The sequence below is a fragment of the Myotis nattereri genome, assembly GCF_964212035.1.
Source record: "Myotis nattereri genome assembly, chromosome: 3".
Taxonomy (NCBI): domain Eukaryota; kingdom Metazoa; phylum Chordata; class Mammalia; order Chiroptera; family Vespertilionidae; genus Myotis; species Myotis nattereri.
The window spans coordinates 56517566-56537760 of NC_138077.1; the positions used below are offsets into that span (position 1 = coordinate 56517566).

At 41.0% G+C, this 20195-nt stretch overlaps 1 protein-coding gene across 1 annotated transcript in view; it reads left to right on the forward strand.

Moving 5' to 3' along the window:
• The first annotated feature begins 5795 nt into the window (after positions 1-5795).
• CCDC14 (coiled-coil domain containing 14) overlaps positions 5796-20195 on the forward strand; it is a 59219-nt gene continuing 44819 nt past the window's right edge. The window contains exons 1-5 of the mRNA XM_081088537.1: positions 5796-5912; positions 13113-13168; positions 13497-13569; positions 13814-13883; positions 13973-14095. Of these exons, the coding sequence (XP_080944663.1) occupies positions 5838-5912; positions 13113-13168; positions 13497-13569; positions 13814-13883; positions 13973-14095 (397 nt within the window). The 5' untranslated portion in view covers positions 5796-5837. The remainder of the gene's footprint in view (positions 5913-13112; positions 13169-13496; positions 13570-13813; positions 13884-13972; positions 14096-20195) is intronic.

The following is a 20195-nucleotide window of genomic DNA, read 5'->3' on the forward strand; positions in this document are numbered from 1 at the left end:
CGATGACCATTTTCTTGTACTACTGGTACACACTAATAAACAATTAGGCCAACATGAAATCTGAAGTGTGTGGAATTAAGACATAACATTATTGGGACAAAACACATTAACAGAAGATTAGTATTCTTTCCACATGGATACTAAGTAACAGGGGTTGAGGAAGCATGGATAGAAAATGCATCTCAAATCAAAACCAACACCGTCAGGCTTTCAAAATAGAATGTTAACCAGAGACAGTTTTGCTGTTGTAAGATTGTTAGGCATAATTCAGATGAGTATCTTTTACATGGTCAATCCATGTTTTTACCAGTTTAATTCTCCATTTGTTGGTATGATTCATTCATTCACTCACTCACCAATATTTTTACTGAGGTGAGCTATATGCCAGGGATAGGATTGCCAGGTAAAATACAGGACACTGGTTAATTTTGATAAACAATATTTTTACTCCCCACCCCACCCCTACACTTGGAAACCCTAGGCAGGAGCTATGCTGGCTTCTGAGCACATAAAAATAAATCATATCTGGATTCTGCCCTCAAGGAGCTCACAGTTTAACACCAAGACAAGACATGAACTTAAATCACTGTAATGCAAATGGCCCAGAGATCAGTCTTAGTCAATGTCAACAGATTTCTGACACCAGTTCTCTATTATATGTTTTGAAACTTTATTTGCTATGTTTTATATCACTTCATATTATTATTTTTTAACAATTAATGATTTCTTCCTCAGAACTTCAACTGTCCTTTTATTTTTCTCTTTCATGGATGCCATGTTCTTTGGAAGCTTGTTTAGACCAAGTTAATGGCCTTTTAGGCTTCCTCCACATGAACAGGAGTCCACTTTTTGAATAATAAGAATTACATGTCACAGGGGGGGCATCAGGATTTTAGAGATGCTTAGGTGGGGCATGGCCAAAGAAAGGTTGGGAACCACTGCTCTAAGTCATTGATATTGCTAAGCCCCATATGCTCATTAGACACCCAGCCTCTACAGCACATCTCCCAAACCTCCTTCAGCAGTCATCCCAAGGTTGGAAAACAGTCTTGCCCTCAACCTGCACTATGCTGTATTAACAATATTATAAATATACCACAGACCCAGTGCACAAATTTGTGCATGGGTGAAGTCTGGCTGGCCAGCCCCAATGGAGGCAGATCTGGGTGGGGCCTGTTGGGAGGAGGAGAAGGTGGGAGGTTGGCTGGCTGGCCCTCCCCTGATCGGGCCGATCAGGGCCAGGCCAGCTGTGGGGAGGGGCCGTGGGTGATTGGCCGGCGGGCCCCATCCCCAAATAGGGTAGGGGGGTCTGATCAGGGGGCCAGCAGCCTGAGAGAGGGGCCATGGGTATTTGGCCACTGGCCCTGCCCCTGATGGGGTGGGGGGGCCAATCTGGGGTGGGGTCGGGCAGGGGGAGGAGCTGCAGAAGGTTGGCTGGCCCCGCACCCTTTGGGGTAGGGGGGTGATCAGGGCCGGGGCCAGCCAGGGGGAGGGGCTTCAGGCCAATCGGGGTGGGGTGGGCCCATCAGGGCGGGGCTGGCCAGGGGGAAGGGCTACGGGAGGTTGGCTGACTGGCCCCACCTCCAATTTGGCCGGTTCGCTGGCTATGGTGGGCATCATAGTGACCAGTCATTCTGGTCTTTATGGCGTTTCAGTCGCTGGCTTCATATATATATAGATTATTGACAATAGTCAATGTTTATTAAAGTACTTACTATGTACAAGCCATAGTGCACAATACTTCACATGTATTCTCAAATATTTTTTTATAACCTGACCTGATAAGGTCATTCATTATCCCCATTTTATAGATGAAACCATCTTAAAGAAGTTAAGTTGTTCATTATCACTGATGAGAAGGAATTTGAATTCAGTTTTGCTTTACTTTAAACTCGTGCTGCCTTGTATACTCAATGCCTATCTTAATATGGAGTTTCCACACCCCAGAAACAGCCTCTGAAACAAATATTTAAGTGAAAGCAGTTTAGCATTTGGGAGGCAATCCCAGGAACAGTGGAAAGGGAGTAAGAAAAGTAAATGATGGGAAGAAGCTAATAGAGGGTGTGCTATCAAGCCAACCATCCCTGGAGCCCAAGCCTTCTGGAGGACTCGTGGAGACAGTGGAGAACACACCTCAGAATTATCCCAACCTGAGGGATGAGGGAGCCCCCCACCATGTGCTACGGGCTGCTTCCTCACCAAATTTCCATTTGTCATTGACTGAGGGCTGCCTCCAGGGATATTACTTTCTGGCATTTCCAGCTTGCCCAGCTCCTGGCCTGAGCTTGCTTCCTTTGCTCCAGAAAAATAATGCTCTGGTAGGAAATCATAGGTGTTCCCAATAAGCCTATGGATTGGGGCACCACTAACATCTGCTGCAATGCCTTACAGAGATTTTAATGAAACAAACTTTTAGCATACTAATCATTACCATTTCTCAACTTGGGTCAGGGCAATAACTGACTGACACTGTACTGTATTAAAAGCACACTTGACCCTCAAACCTGGCACACTGCCTCAAACCAAGCCTTTCTTCCTTGGAATGAGATCATTCCAAAGGGGCTCTCTCAGTCCTCGCTGCCAACAGGCCCTTGTCAGACCCATCCCACTAGCCTTCCTGGCATGACCAGAAAAATCTGAATCCCAGCATGACCTAAATTAAGCTGTCAAACTGAGGCCCCTGTAACATATGGTTTGTATTTCTCCTTTAAGGAGAAAAACATTCAGGAAGCAATAAAATCAGGATTTTATAAAGAAAAAGAAGTGGGCTCTTTTCTAAATTAAGCTATTTTGACTGAAGTGAACACGGCAGATTCTTTTCCAGTTTCAGTGGGAAATGCTAAGATTGTGGCCCAATTCCATTTTCTGTGTTCCTTGCTTTTCTTTCCTTGACGCTGTTCAGTCAGGCACCTCACTATTCCTAGTTAACCAACAGCTTCCAAGATCATCAGGGCCCTGCAACAGAAGGAGCTGGACACTCAAGTGTGGAAAGCTGGTTCTGAATTAGGTAAAAATAGAATTCTTAACCTGAAATCCTTGGGGAGGTTCTGGAATGCTTCTGATAAATTATATATCCTATATAATAAAACCCTAATATGCGCATAGACCAAACGGTGGACTGACCGGTTGCTTTGATGCGCACTGACCACCAGGGGGCAGATGCTCAATGCAGGAGCTACCCCCTGGTGGTTAGTGCGCTCCCACGGGGGAGAACCACTCAGCCAGAAGCCGGGCTCACAGCTGGTGAACGCAGTGGCGGTGGTGGGAGCCTCTCCCACCTCTGCAGCAGTGCTAAGGACCCCTTGGTGTCCCAGACTGTGAGAGGGTGCAGGTCGGGCTGAGGGACTCTCCTCAGTGTATGAATATATATATTGCACATTAACATTTTTCTGAGGGAAAAAAAACTTTTTAGCAAATTCTCAAAATTGCATATGATCTCCAAAGATTTAAGAACCATGGGATTAGAAATCATTCCAGAAGACACCAAATGACTCAAGGAAAAGCAACAGGGCAGTCTAAGATCTTTCCAGGCAGATCTGAGCTCATGCTTCCAACACTTAATTTATATTCCAGTATACAGCTTCTGACTTTTGAATCTTGTATCCTGGCTATAAATCTTAACTGTGTTTTTAGTTCAACTATTGGTCTAATGCACTAAATTATAAAACACTGCCTTGACCAAGAAGAATCATTAACCATGATGCGAGAAGGACATAAATGTCCTGGATAAATCTGAGTCTCAGAGCATTTAAGTGGCTGTCAGCCCCAATGTACCAAAGCAGTCCAAACACTGGTTGGTTCATTTATTTATTCAATAATTTAAAAGGTTCTACTATATACAAGGTATTATGCTATATATTGGGATACTAGGCTAGATAAGGTCCTTGCTTTCATAGTGACTAAATTCTATTTGGGAAGACAGACATTAACAACTAATCACACAAGTGACAAGTGGTACAATAATATCCCAGTACAGGGGCACATGACCTAGTTTACAGGAGTGGGATAGAAAAGTGGGAGGAAAGGCTTTCTTAAGGAGGCAAACTGGAAGCAAACTCAGAAGCCTTTGGCTTCTGTTCCTACAGATGACTCAGGAATGTGTGTCCCATACCTCCCCACCAATCTCAAAACTTCCTTCTTGCTATCTCTAGGATGACTTCAAGGCATCCTTAATCAATATGCCCAAAAATGAGTTCCTAGTTTATATTTTTCATAATAAAACATTGGGGGAAATGAGTTCATAAACTTCCCTCCCATCGCCCATACAGATACAAAACCTGGAAACCAAGGCCAATGTAAATACCTCCCAAATCTTCACCAAGTCTTGTTCATTTTACCTCCTATACAGAAGCACATCTGTCCTCTTTATCTTCCCTCACCCCACCCCACCCTCCACTCCCAGCTACCAACATATTTCCTCTGGACACTATGGTGACTTCCTATGTCTCAATATGGTAGAAAAAAGAAGACACCCTTAGCCAAGATTTTAAAGATAATTAAAAAGTTATCAAGTAGCCTGGCCTTTGTGGTTCAGTGGTTGAGCGTTGTGGAAATCCTAATCAAAGTATGCCAGATGTTCATGGCCAATTGGAGTGTGGGGTCCTGTCCAAAGTATGCCGGATGCTCAAGGCCAATTTGTCATATACAGGTGCAAAAGCAAGGACACAGTGATTGTACTGTATGCACTGCACAAGCGTGACTTTCTGTAGCACAAATATCGATGTCACAATTTGCAAGGAGCTTCTTTTGTCTAAGTTGGTATAAGGATGTGTTACTGACCAGCTGGTGAGAAGCTGCTTTTATATAGGGCGCACCTGCTTGGTATGGCTCCTGTGTTTGCTACTGTATTAACAAGGGCTGCTTTGAGCGGCTACTGTGTGAAGCTACTTTGAAGAACTGCTTTGTCTAATGGCTCCTTCGTAGCTATGGCTACTTAAGCTACAATAAAGATTCTCTTATACACCTATGACTGCTCATACCTTCTCTGCCTAATACCCGGCGTTCATGAAGGTACAGTTCCTAGCAGAGGAGGACCTGTGCACCCCATAGTTGGCAGAGTTGAGCAGGATGAAGGAGTAAGTACTCCCGTAACTGGCGCTGTAAGCAGGATCAAGGAAGAACTTACTCCAACAAACATCAACTTAGGAACCAGGAGGTCACAGTTAAATTATGGTTGGGACACATGCCTAGGTTGTGGGCTCCATCCCCAGTAAGGGGTGTGCAGGAGGCAGCCGATGAATAATTCTCTTATTTATGTTTCTAGAAAACTAGAGATTTCAACAACAAAAAAACTGTTGAACTGATACAGGAATTCAACAAAGTAGCAGGATACAAATTTAACACACAACTAACAACAATCTGAAAAGGAAATTAAGAAAGCAATTATATTTACAATGGCATCTAAAAGATGCCCTGCTGAGTCCTGTCGTCACTTCCCCCAGCTGATGCAGGGTGGCTATCCTCCACCAGAAGCCCTCACCGCAGGACCATGAACTCAGGTCTTGCAGCTCATTGCGGAACCAGTGGTGCTCAGCCCAAAGCCTGGACTCCTCGCCCCACCCCTCCTCACCGGCCCCGCCCCTCTTCGCCAGGCCCCGCCCCTTCCCTCCCGGTCCCGCCCCTTCCTGGCCCCGCCCCGTTCACAAGAGTGTAGAGCCCGGAGCCGGGAGAGGTCTATTGCGCAAGCCCAGTGGGCCGGCTGCCAGACGCTCCGAGGCCTCAACGGCGCGCCAGAGACCATGAGGCGGGGTGTTCCGCGGGCTCCTTCCCGGAAGCGGAAGCCCGGTGGGCGGGCCAAGGGCGGTCGGGAGTCCTCGGCGGTTAATTCCTTTTATCGTATGGTGTTGTTTCCTTCGGTCTGGTCTTCTCTGAGGCTGCAGGAGATGGTTAGGTCCGGATCCCGGCCGGGCCAGGTGAGGGCTGTGGACCTTGAGGCGTCCACGGTGCGGCGGGAGAGGGACTGAGGGGGGTTCTCGAGCTGGGAGAAGTGCAAAACTGTGACCCCAAAAATGTCAGCGCGCCGCATTACAAATGCTGGGAAGGAGGAGTGGGGGAGACGCCTGATCCCAGCATCGTAACAGCCGCTCTGAACATAGGTGCACACTCCGTTCTAGGCGTCGCCCTCCGGAGCGCTGGCTTTGGCGAGGCCCGGGTTCGGGTTCAGCCTCGGCCGCTGGGTCGGGGGACTTAAGCTCAGGACTTTGTTGCAGCAAATCCAGGTTCTCGGCTCTTCCACCAACTGCGCTCGTAGTTGAGCTTTCGTCACAATTGCTGGTATGTTACCAGTCGTTGAAAAAGTCGTCTAGTTGGTGTCACTGCCTTTAGCCTTTACTCCTCTCAGATGCACATCCTCGCTGTAACTTAGCGGCTCTGCTTACAGTCTGAGCCGGGAACACTTACTTTTCAAGATAAAAATCTCAGTTCTTCGGCCCGAGACTGCATTTCTTACCAGCCCTGTCCCTGCATTGCCCAGCGCTGCCCACCTGTTCCGCAGAGCCCCGGGCGCCCGGGGCCCCCCGCTTCCACGCCGGCGCGCAGTGTGCAGCCCAGATGCCCTTCTGTCTCTGCATCTCCGCTTCCCCCCTCCTGCCCCTCAGCTCAGTGGCTACTTCTGGAAGCCTTGTCCAACACTCGCCCATCCCCATTGTTTGGGTGTCCCGTGGCTCCCCTTTTGTGCCCTGTTCTAACCTCAATCAAACCCCCTTTCAGGCTAGAGAAGTCGCTAATCTACCCGCCTCCTTACTGCACAGTTCATGTCTACATCTTCAAGGCCCAGGACAGCACCTGACACGGAGTAGCTCTGGGAATGAGTCAATTCTTCCTCGTGCAGACCCGCTACTTCTCCTTAAATATACCCAGCCTTCCCCCTTCTTTTTGTTTTGGTCTTCCATCATTTATTAGCTCACCTATAATGCTGTTTTCCCCATGAATGTGAGTCTTACCGGTTTTTTTTTAAGTCTTTCTCATGAGTACTTCCAGACCAGCCTCACCTTCATAGATCTTCCTCTTATATTAACTCAGAATATACCCAGTCAGCAAGAGGCAGTACCATGGTTTTGTAATCATAGTCACAGATTTAAATTCCTATTCTGCCACTACTGTAGTGATAGTAAGCAAAGCACTTTTTACTTTTCTGAGCCTCCTCTATAAAATAGGTATAAATAGGTATTAAATGTTGCCTCAACGAATTGGGAAGATTAAGTCAAAGAATCTGGTGAAACATCTATCTCAGACTTGGCATAAATGTAACAAAATGTAGTCCCCTTTAAAACTTAGTTTACTACCGTCTTAATGATAGCAATAGCAGCTAAATTTAGATAGCGATGGGGTAGGTACTGTTGCAAGTGCTTTTATGTATTACATATAATTTTTCATGTAATCTTCACCATAGCCTTAGGAGGTAGGTACTATTATCATCCCCATTTTATAGATGAGGAAATTGAGGGATGGAATAAATAATTTCCCTGCAGTTACACCCATGGTTAGTTAGCAGAGGAGACAGGATTCAGACCCATAGAGCTGGGCCGAGTCCATTCTTTTAAACATTACACTATACTGAGAAGGTGTAAGGCTGAATAAGCCACCTTTCTGAAATTTAGGTTTCCACCTCTTACAAATAATATCCCCTCACAGGGTGTGGATTAATTGGAAATGAAAATCTCTGAGTCATTCCACAAATGTAAGTTTATCTTGCACTGGTTGGTAGGAAGTAGGACTTATATTTTTCTCAAATAGCAAAGTAAAAAGTGGAAGAAAGTGTGAGGTAAAACATATTCTCTTGTGCATTGTGATTTGGGGCAATCAGTTTGGAGAGTGCTTCTACAATTTGTATCAAGGGCCATTGAACAACAAATAGCCTTTCATCAAATAAGCTTTTAAAAAAACCTTCAGAGAATATGTTTTTTTTTATCAGTTTTAGAGAGGAAGGGAGAGAGAGAAACATCGATTGGTTGGCTTCCACAGGCACTCTGACCGGGGATCAAACCCTCAACCTAGTTATGTGCCCTGACCAGGAATCCAACCTGCAACCTTTTGGTGTAGGGGACGACGCTCCAACCAACTCAGCCACCTGACAAGGGCTAATTAAGCTTTTAATCCGGAATATGAAAAGGCTATTTTCAGTATATGGAAAGATTTATTTCAGGTTCATTTTTAAATTGTGAAAAACAAAAAGCAAACCAAGGACATATCATATTACTTGCACTCAAGGAAATACTAAGTATCCATTAAAAAATTTTGAAGACTATGTTAATATGGAAAAGATTTAAAAATAAAAACACAAGATTCAAAATTACAACTATCAAGTCATGATGACTAAGTAAATAATCTTATGAAAAAAGATTGGAAGCTGCAGTAGCAAAGAGCACATCTAGTGCCTAAATCTTGGTTTCTAAATACCATTGTCTATTAAAAGGAACCACAGCTTCTTGGAGAAATGGTCAATTCCGTTGGAGAAATGGTCAATACAAGAGCTGAGATAGGGAAATCATAAGATAAGCAGAGCAAAGGGAATAATTAACAGAGTGAAAGCACAACTTAAAGAATGGGGAAATACATTTGTATGACCTATATCTGATAAAGGGTTAATATCCACAATATAAACAGACTCCTGAAACTCAAAAATATAAAGAAAAACACAACCTAATTTTAAAAAGGGCAAAGAACTTGTGAATATTAATTATAGACATACAAATGGTCAACAGATATGAAAAGATGGTCATCACTAATCATCAGGGAAATGCAAATCAAAATCACAAGTTAGGATCTCTATTATATATATATGAAACCCAAACAGGAAATAAGTATTGGTGAGGATGTGGAGAAATTGGAACCCTTGTATGTTGTTGGTGGACATGTAAAGGGTACTGCTGCTGTGAAAAACTGAAGGTATCTCAGAAAAATTAATCCCACTTTGGGTGTCCAAAAGAAAAACAATCTTGAAGTGGTATTTGCATTCCCATGTTCACTGCAGCATTATTCATAATAGCTAAGGTGTGGTAACAACCTAAATGTCCATTGATGGATGAATGGATAAAGAAATATTATTCAGCTTTTAAAAAACAGGAAATTCTGCCATATGCAACATAGATGAATCTTGATATTATGCAAAATGAAAGAAACCAATCACAGAAGGACAAATATCACATTCCACTTATATAAGTTATCTAAGATAGTCAAACTCATAGAAGTAGAGGAGAATGGTAGTTGCTAGGGGCTGGAGTGAGGAGGAAGTGGGAGTATCTTTTTAGTAAGTATAAGGTTTCAGTTATGCAAGATGAATAAGTTCTAGAGATGCGCTATACAACATCTATATATATAAAAGCCTAATATGCAAATTGACCCCTTGGGAGTTTGGCTGGGAGACTGGAATTTCAATGCTCTCTATGACGTCTGTTGACCACCAGGGGGTGGAAATAAAGAAGGCCTGGCTGGCAGCTGGGGATGGGACGCCCCAGCTGGCAGCCAGAAGGAAGGCCCTGATCGGCCCTGATCTCTGGCCAGGCCTAGTGACCCTACCCGTTCACGAATTTCGTGTGCACAGGGCCTCTAGTCATATCTATAATCAACAATACTGTGTTGTACATTTAAACATTTGTTAAGAGGTTAGATCTCATGCTATGTTCTTACCACAATTAAAAATTAAAATATTAGCCCAGAGCCAGTTTGAAGAGACTCATACTAAGAGAATTTGGGACAATTTGAGCATCAAAATAATAATAGTGGGCATAACCCACTGAATAAAATAGGAATCAACTAGTCTATAATAACAAATAAATGAAGAAGGAAAAGTGCTTCAGTAAAGTCAAATGCCAATTAATGTAAAAGGAATGGTGTAAGTTAGAAAAATCACTGTTTGGCAAGCAGTTGATTTAAGGTAAGAATCATCAATGGATACTAAAACTACTGAGCAAAAGTTTGATGAATAGGATGTCTGCATGATCTAAAGTATCTCCTCACAAGATGCTTAATATTTACAAAGGTAAAAAAGTAACCTTACAGTCCAGCCGTTGTGGCTCAGTGGTTGAGTGTGGAACTAGAGAACCAGGTGGTTACAGTTGATTCCCAGTCAGGGCACATGCCAGTGTTGCGGACTTGGTGTTAGTAGCTCAGTCCCCAGTGTGGGGCATGCAAGATGCAGCCCATCAATGATTCTCTCATCATTGATGTTTCTATTCCTTTCCCATCCTCTCTGAAATAAACAAAAACATATATTTTTTAAAAGTAATCTTACAATGAAAACCTTAGCAAGCACCATCTTCAGTACTCCAAGTTTATATCAGCAGTAATGGGACAGACTGACATCATGTGCCTACTCAGGTTGTATAGAGAAGGACATGGCATCCTTTTTGTAGTATTAATGCCAAAAATGCACAACCTGAGTCTAATAATGAGGAAACATCAGAAATGTCTAAATGTCCAGAGGGACACTACCAAAATAGCTGGTTTGTATTCTTTAAATATGTCAGGGCTGTAAAAGACAATGACAATTTAAGAAGCTATTTCAGACTAAAGGAGGCTAAAGACATATGACAACTTAATGCAACATATGATCCTGAATTGGACATGGACCAGATTTTTATAAAGGGCAGTATTGGGGTGATTAAATGTGAATAGTCTGTAGATTAGATTATAATATGGTATCATTGTTACTTTCCTGATTTTGATAATTATATTTTAGTTATATGAGAGTAACGTTGTTCTTTGGAAATCTTTAGGATTAAATATTTAACTATAAAGGGGTATGATGTCTGAAACTTACTCTGAAGTTACTTCAGATAAATAAATAAATATATATATATATATATATATATATATTCTGAGAGAACATGACAGATGTAATAAAATGTTAACAATTGGGGAATCTGGTTGAATTATACAGCTTTTTGTACTATTTCAGTTAGAAATTACAAAAAAAATTGATGGAAATGTGTCAATATGATAATTACTGTTGTAAAGTGTCTTAATTCTAGGTAATTTTCTTTGCTTGATTGTAATATAACCTCATGTATATTTTTTGGAGAAACACTATGTATGATCTTACAATTATGCCATACATTTATCTCAGTACTTTTGATTTTGAAAGATAATAATTATGGTAGTTGTTTTGGACTTAGCAGATTCATGCTTTGGATTTTTATTATGGTTCTGACTCAGACACCAACATAGATAGACTTAAGAGAAAAACCCCAAGGATCTGCAGAGACCATTGGTTCTCACCGCTGGCTTTGTGACTCCATTGTATTCAGCTTATCTCAAGGAGAAATATAACTCTATCAATCCAACTTTTTCAGTGTGTTTTCAATAGCATTCTTAGAAGGAAGGAGTACATATTCAAATAAATAAAAGAACATTATATAAATCCAGAAAGCTTAGTTACTGCTCAGAGCTATCTTGGGATGAAATATGTAAACATGTCAAGAAAAATAAAAAATGTAACTGCCAACAGTGACTACACCTGAGTGGTGATATGAGGGAGTAAGTAGGGATTTAACCATGTCTTTTTAAAATTACATTTTAATGAAGATAATATATTTATTTGGTATAAAGTTGTCAAGCTATGAAAGGAGATCCATGCAAAGTCTCCCTTCCTGCTCTGTCCCCCAGATTCTTAGTTTCCCTCTCCAGAGGCAACTACAATGAACTGGTTCATGTGTAACCCGCAAGATATTGGATGCATGTAAAAACAAGTGCATATTTTTTCTTACACACAAAAGGTAGCCCACTTACATTTTAATTTAAAAAATTAATAAAAACAGTATTGCTATATGACTTTAAAAAGAAAGATTGAGAGAATGAGATGTGGATAAAGAGGAATGGTAGTTTTTGTGTGCTGGCCTTGTCAGGCATTATAAAGAACTAGAGGCCTGGTGCCAAATTCGTGCATGGGTGGGGTCTGGCCGGCCTGCCCTAAGGGGGTGTAGGGGGTTGACCGAGCCCCGGCTGGCCAGGGAGAGGGGCAGTGGGCGGTTGGTGGACTGGCCCCGCCCCCTGGTCGAAGTGGTCAAACTCCTGGTTGAGGCTACAATTTGCATATTAGGCTTTTATTATATAGGATGTGGATAAATAGAGTTATGGACTCTGCCCTATACTTAAATTACAGGCAGTCCTCGGGTTATGTCAGAGATCCGTTCCTACAGCTTGACGTAACTCAATTTTTGCTGTAAGTTGGAATCCACCTACATAAGCATCTATGTCACTCACATGGAGCACATACACAGCAGTAAGGAAGTGAAACAGTAAAAAATATTTAAAAGATAATAATTCCTGACCTTGTGGTAAATAATAATAAAAAACATAAAGCACATATGTACATATGTCGAAATGACAGAACTTCTTTTTTATAAATACTGTAAATGGGAGAAGGCGACATAACCACAAAATGACATAAGTCGAGTCCGACGTAACCCGAGGCCTGCCTGTATATGTTTTGAAGAATTTGGGAAATGTAGAACATGTTCAGGGATTGACTATAGTCCAACTTACTCTGGTTGGTTACAATCATATTTCTTCACTTCAACTCACATAGACTTAAGGAACAAATACATATGTTGCTGGCTTGACATTTTATATAGAACAAATTGTGAGTTCAGTTGTAATTATAAGTTTTTAGAATATATCACATTTATGAAAAACTAGTATCATGGTATATTCAAAAATGGAATATTATTCCACCTTAAAAAGGTAGGAAATTTTGATACATACTGCAACATGGATGAACCTTGAAGATGTATTAAGTGAAATCAGCCAGTCACAAAAGGACACAAATACTGTATGAGCTCTCTAGAGTAGTCAAATTCATAGAGACAGAGTATTGGCCAGGGCTTGAGGGGAGGAAGGGCTGGGAAGTTAATGTGTAATGGGTACAGAATTTCAGTTTGGGAAGGTGAAAAAGTTCTAGAGATGGATGATGGCAATGGTTGCACAACAGTATTAATGTACTTAATGCCACAGAACTATACATTTAGAAATGGCAAAAATGGTAAATTTTATGTTATGTTTTACCACAATAGAAAGGAAAAGAGTGATATTTCAGGTTTTGTCAAGACAGTATACTGAGGGTATAATAGAAAAATATTTGTGTAACTACTATAATATAATACATTATTTCATAGGTGTTATCTTCAGGAAAGCACACCGGACCTGCTAAATTAACAAATGGAAAGAAGCAGTAAGTACTTAAAGAAGCTTACAACTTCAGGAAATCTTGAGATTTTTCAGGTCTTTGGGCTGGACTAAATTTAACCTACCCTAGATAACTAGTGGGGTCTCTACCTTCACAAAACTCTAGGTAGGAACCATCCATATCTACCCATGTTGATCATTTTAGTGTTTAACAGGCTTTACAATTTTCATAAAGTGCTATATAAATCCATCTTTTTACATGGTTGGACAAGTTCTCTTATCCAACCTTTGCTTGAAAGAAAATGACTACTTATAATATATTACGGGGAAAAAATTTGTGTATTATTTGTAAAAATATTAAACTTGTTTTCCAGGATCCATTTGAGAAAGCTAGCACGTTGTAATGCAGATTCTGGCTATCCCATCTATTCTGACTCAGAAAGTCAGGTAAGATTAAACTGAATCGATACATTGCACACTTTTAATTAGTCTTCAGGTGAAAGCTAACAAGTGGGGATAAAAATTCAAAGGGAAAGTATTAATTGCCCTAAGGAAATATGAATGCTTTTACTTTAAAACATTTTCTACCAATACTAAATTGTTCCTAAAAGAAATTTTTAAACTATGCAATGTTTTCTTCTCCTGCATTAAAATTATATATAAATGTTTCCAAATGACTTTCTCCTTACAGACTGAATCCGTACAGGGGCTTGATGGCTGTGCTTCTTTGCTGCGGAACATTTTGAGAAATGCAGATTCAGGTTTTATTTATTAAATGCTTCTATTTTGATAACCTTTTCTCAATGAAGTAGTTCCCTTAATGCTTATGAATTTTTCTTTTAATTAATAGGTTCAGAAATAGTATATTCAGAAAATAGATGTAATCCTAGACTTTTAGAAGGCAAAAGACATGGACCTAAAAAGAAAGGACATGAAAATCATACTGTTCCTTCATTAGTCCGGAAAGAAATTTGTAAGTCTTTTTTTTTTTTTTTTTTTTAAATCTTTAAATTCTTTATTAGTTAAGGAATTACAGATGTGTCCTCATTCCCCCCCCATTAACCCGCATCCTCCCCCACCCACTCATGCTCTCATCCCCTATTGTCCATGTCCATTGGTTTGGTTTATATGCATGCATACAAGTCCTTTGGTTGATCTCTTCCCCTTACCCCCACCTTCCCCTACTTTCCCTCTGGGGATTAATAGTCTGATTGCTGTTTCTCTGTCTTTGGATCTGTCCCTGTTCATCAGTCTATGTCAGGGGTCCTGAAACTTTTTAAACAGGGGGCCAGTTCACTGTCCCTCAGACTGTTGGAGGGCTGGAGTCGGAGAGTGCGACGCACATTCCACACATGCGCACTGCGGCCCGGACGAGTCAGCTGCTAAGCAACAGGCAGCGGCGGCAAAAGCACCATCTGTTTATGTCTTCCTCTATCTCTTTTTTCAGTGTCCTGTAGTTTTTCGCATATAAATCTTTTACCTCCTTACTTAAGTTTATTCCTAGGTAGCTTAATTTTTTTGATGCGATGGTAAATGGGATTGCTTTTTTAGTCTCCCTTTCTGTAAGTTCACTATTGGTGTAAAGATATGCCTTAGATTTCTTGGCGTTAATTTTGTATCCTGCTACATTGCCGAATTCATTTATTAACTTTAGTAATTTTTTGATGGAGTCTTTAGGGTTTTCTATGTACAGTATCATGTCATCTGCAAATAAGGACAGTTTTACTTCTTCTTTTCCAATTTGGATGCCTTTTATTTCTTCTTCTTGTCTGATCTCAATGGCTAGTACTTCCAGTACTATGTTGAACAGGAGTGGTGAGAGGGAGCATCCCTGTCTTGTTCCTGTTCTCAGGGGAAATGGTTTTAGTTTTTGCCCATTGATTATGATGTTGGCTGTGGGTTTGTCATATATAGCTTTTATTATGTTGAGGTATGATCCTTCTATTCCTACCTTGCTGAGAGTTTTTATCAAGAAAGGGTGTTGAATTTTGTCGAAAGCTTTTTCTGCATCAATTGTTATGCCTATGTGGTTTTTAGCTCTCAATTTGTTTATGTGATGAATCACATTTATTGATTTGCAGATATTGTACCATCCTTGCATCTCTGGGATGAATCCTACTTGGTTATGGTGTATGGTCTTTCTGATGTATTGCTGGATCCGATTTGCTAGAATTTTGTTGAGGATTTTGGCATCTATGTTCATGAGGGATATTGGCCTATAAATTCTCTTTCATTGTGTTGTCTCTATCTGGTTTTTACCTTTATTTTTAAATAAATCTTTATTGTTCAGATTATTACAGTTGTTCCTCTTTTTTCCCCTCATAGCTTCCCTCCACCCAGTTCCCACCCCACCTCTGCCCTTACCCCCCCCCCCCACTGTCCTCATCCATAGGTGTACGATTTTTGTCCAGTCTCTTCCCACACCCCCCACACCTCTTCCCCCCGCCCCCCGAGAATTGTCAGTCCACTCCCTTTCTATGCCCCTGATTCTACTATATTCACCAGTTTACTCTGTTCATCAGATTTTTTATTCACTTAATTTTTAGATTCACTTCTTGATAGATATGTATTTGTTGGTCACAATTTTTATCTTTACCTTATTCTTCTTCCTCTTCCTAAAGAATACCTTTCAGCATTTCATATAATACTGGTTTGGTGGTGATGAACTCCTTTAGCTTTTTCTTATCTGTGAAGCTCTTTATCTGACCTTCAATTCTAAATGATAGCTTTGCTGGATAAAGTAATCTTGGATGTAGGTTCTTGGTATTCATCACTTTGAATATTTCTTGCCACTCCCTTCTGGCCTGCATAGTTTCTGTTGAGAAATCAGCTGACAATTGTATGGGTACTCCCTTGTAGGTAACTGACTTTTTTTCTCTTGCTGCTTTTAAGATTTTCTCTTTGTCTTTTGCCCTTGGCATTTTAATTATGATGTGTCTTGGTGTGGTCCTCTTTGGATTCCTTTTGTTTGGGGTTCTCTGCGCTTCCTGGACTTGTAAGTCTATTTCTTTTCCAGGTAGGGGAAGTTTTCTGTCATTATTTCTTCAAATAGGTTTTCAATATCTTGCTCTCTCTCTTCTTCTGGCACCCCTATAATTCGGATGTTGGGACACTTGAAGTTGTCCCAGAGGCTCTTTACACTATCTTGATATTTTTGGATTCTTTTTTCTTTTTGCTTTTCTGGTTGGGTGTTTTTTACTTCTTTGTATTTCAAATCTTTGACTTGATTCTTGGGATCCTCTTGTCTGTTGTTGGATCTCTGTATATTATTCTTTATTTCAGTCAGTGTATGCTTAATTTCTAGTTGGTCCTTTTTCATATCCTCAAGAGTCTCCCTAAGTTTATTGGCGGTTTCTAGAAAGTTCTTGGAAAACCTTAAAACCGTGGTTTTGAACTCTATATCCAGTAGTTTGCTTTCCTCCATTTCTGTCATTTGTGACCTGTTTCTTTGTCTCTGCATTTTTTATGCTTCCCTGTGTTGGTAGAGTGGCTTTGTGTGCTAGGTGTCCTATAGAGCCCAGTGGTTCAGCCTCCCCAATTACCTGGGGTGGACACTCTTGGTGCACCCCTTTGTGGGCTGTGTGCACAGTCTTGTTGTAGTTAAGCCTTGATCGTTGTAGTTATCACTGGGAGGAATTGACCTCCAGGCCAATTGGCTGTGAGAATCAGCTGTGTCTACAGTGGGAGAACCTCTGTGCTGGAGACACCCTTATGGGGCAAGACTTGCTTCAGTGGGGCTTTGGTGCTCACTGCGTCTGCCCCCTGAGTGTGTCCCTTATGGATCTGAGGAGTTGTAATCTGGATGGTCCCACTCTGACCACTGGGTACACAGGCTCTTGGATCTCTAAGGAGGTGCTAATTTAGCCTCTGTCTGAGGCTACCCAGCAGGAGCTATGGAGAGATCTGCAGATTCCTGTTCCTTGTTTGGGTTTTGGAGGTGCCCAGGTGAGGCCCAGCTGTGAAGCAGTGCAAACTTCTGTGGGGCCTTGGGCCTTCCTTAGGATGTTCTGGGTCTTTCTGACCCAGCTGCAGTTTGTTATGTAATTTTAGATCTCAAAGGGCCAGCCCATTCATATGCAAAAGCCTCTGCACACAGCTTGGGTGGGGCGGGGTCTCAGGGAATCAACAGGGCGGAGCAAACAGCTATGGCTGATCCTCAGTCCTGCCCTAAGAGGTCCCGCGTCTCAGTGTCCACAGTAATAGCTGCAAGCACCTCTGAGAGAAAGCTGCCCTCGAGTTCCGCCTGATGCCAGACAGTCCAGTTTCTCCCTATATGAGTCTGGGTCCCCAGAGACTCTTCCGGAACTGAGGTCAGGGCCGTCAGGAACTTATGCCTCCCTCCCGATTGCAAAAGACACCAGCGTCCTCCGTTGCCAGCCCCTTTCCGTGCGCGTGCTCGAGCCTCCGGAGCTCTGCACTTTACTGCCGCAACTCCTCTGAGTCTCAGTGTGCTTTTCCCTTTCCTTCTAGTTGTAGAATTTCCACTCAGCCAGCTTTCCTATGGTTCTGGATGATGTCTGTTTTGTCTTTTAGTTGTATTTTTGAAGTGGTTGTGCGAGGCAGCAATTTCAGGTGTTTACCTATGCCGCCGTCTTGGTTTCTCCTTTTTTTACTTTTTTATTTAAATATAATACTTAATTCTGAGGGTTTAATAAATTATCAGGATTATGCAATTGGTCTTCCATTTTAATAATATGTTGTTGTGTGTGTGCTTATGCTTCCCTTTCTCTATTCAGCTTCTAATTGCTAAGTAGTTACTTTGTTTATCATCATGTTCCCAGGAAGTAAAGTAGATAAGTGACTGAGTTTTGTAGGAGAAAAGATTAAAACTCAATGGTATTTGGGAGGTATGTAGAGTTATCTTTGTTCTCCTTGCCACTTGTTTTCATAGATAATATTGGTTGAGTTACATTAGGTATATACTTACTATTTTTAAATTGTTATGTATTTATATATCCTAGTAGATTCGGTAGCTCAACTTGTTGAGCTGCACTGTTAGAATACATGGTACATAAGAAGGTAAAATTCCAAGTTGGGTAGATATGTAAGGAGAGAGAGCCTGTTACCGATTGACTATGAATGTAGGCAAGGATATTTTATACCCTCACAGTTAACTTGCTGACTTAATTAAGTGTAATAATTCAGCAAACAGCTTCGAATAAGCAAGTTTTGCTTATGTTGTCTCTTGGAGACATATAGAACAAGATAGCCCCAAAATAAAGATGATGTCCATAATGGGAATTCAGATGGTCAAGAATGCTCAGGTGGGCCAGCTCAGTGTTAGCACAGCAATGCATGCTGAGATTCAGCTCAGGTAAGGGGTGAACTTTAGAAAATCATCTACAGCAATAGTCCTAGATATTAACAGATCAGGATCTAGGCAATGAGGCTGAGCAAATGAGGTGAGAGCATGCATAGGACTAGAGGTTGATGTTCCATATGGCCCCTGAGTCAAAGAACTAAGGCAGAGGAAACAACCTACGAACCCAGTGATGGCTAACCTTTTGAGCTCGGTGTGTCAGCATTTTGAAAAACCCTAACTTAACTCTGGTGCCGTGTCACATATAGAAATTTTTTGATATTTTTAACTATAGTAAAACAAAGACTTATATTTATTTTATATATTTAAATGCCATTTAACAAAGAAAAATCAACCAAAAAAATGAGTTCGCGTGTCACCTCTGACACGCGTGTCATAGGTTCGCCATCATTGTACTAACTCATGTTGGAGGCCAGTCATATTTAGCCTCACATTATCTTGACCTGCACTGGTCAGGGTGGTAGTCACTAACCATTGAATGTTTGAAGTATGACTAGTACAACAAAGGAGCTGAATCATACATTTTTTTAATTTTAATTAAAAATGTTTTTTAATTTTAATTTAAACCTGGGAACTGTTATTTGATCCAGTTATTAGAAACATTTAAGTATGTTTGGAATAACATGAGTACATGAACCTACTTTTTCAACTGAAAATGTTATTAAAACAAAATACAGAGCAAGTATTTCTGATGAAAATTTAGCATCCAGATTGAGGTGTGCTTTGTATAAAATACACACCAGGTTTAAAAGATTTAATACAAAAAAATAAAATAACTTTTAAAATTAATTGCATGTTGAAATGGTAATATTTTGGATATACTGATTTGAATAAAACAAGAAAATTAATGTTACCTATTTTTGCTTTTTTAATATAACTACTGGAAAACTTTAAATTGCACATATGGTTTACATTATATTTTTATTGGTCTAAACCAGGGGTGGGGAACCTTTTTAAAAATATATATATATTTTTTATTGATTTCAGTGAGAGAAAGGGAGAGAGAGAGATAGAAACATCAATGACAAGAAAGAATCATTGCCGAAACCGGTTTGGCTCAGTGGATAGAGCGTCGACCTGCGGACTGAAAGGTCCCAGGTTCGATTCCGGTCAAGGGCATGTACCTGGGTTGCGGGCACATCCCTGGTGGGGGATGTGCAGGAGGCGGCTGGTCGATGTTTCTCTCTCATCGATGTTTCTGACTCTCTATCTCTCTCTCTTCCTCTCTGTAAAAAATCAATAAAAATATATTAAAAAAAAAAAAGAAAAAAAAAAAAAGAAAGAATCATTGATTGGCTGCCTCCTGCACAGCCCCTACTGGGGAGCAAACCCACAACCTGGGCACGTGACCTCCTGGTTCATGGGTGGGTGCTCAACCACTGAGCAACACCAGCCAGGTGTGATGGGGAACCTTTTTTCTGCCAAGGTCCATTTGGATATTTGTAACATCACACTTGGGCCATACAAAATTATTCACTTAAAAATTAGCCTGCTCTATTTGGTCAAACATTTAATTAACTCACCCCTAATGCCTTAGCAGGGCCAGACCAAATGATTAGACCCATGGGCCAGACATTCCCCATCCCTGCTCTAAACCAATGCTGACCAATACTACAGCCAGTTTTATTTTATAAATAATGTTTACTTATGTTGTAAATTTATTTATTTTGTAAATTTTTGTCAGAGCACAGCCATGCTAATTCATGTGTGTATTTTCTATGACTGCTTCTGTGCTGTAAAGGCAGAGTTGAGT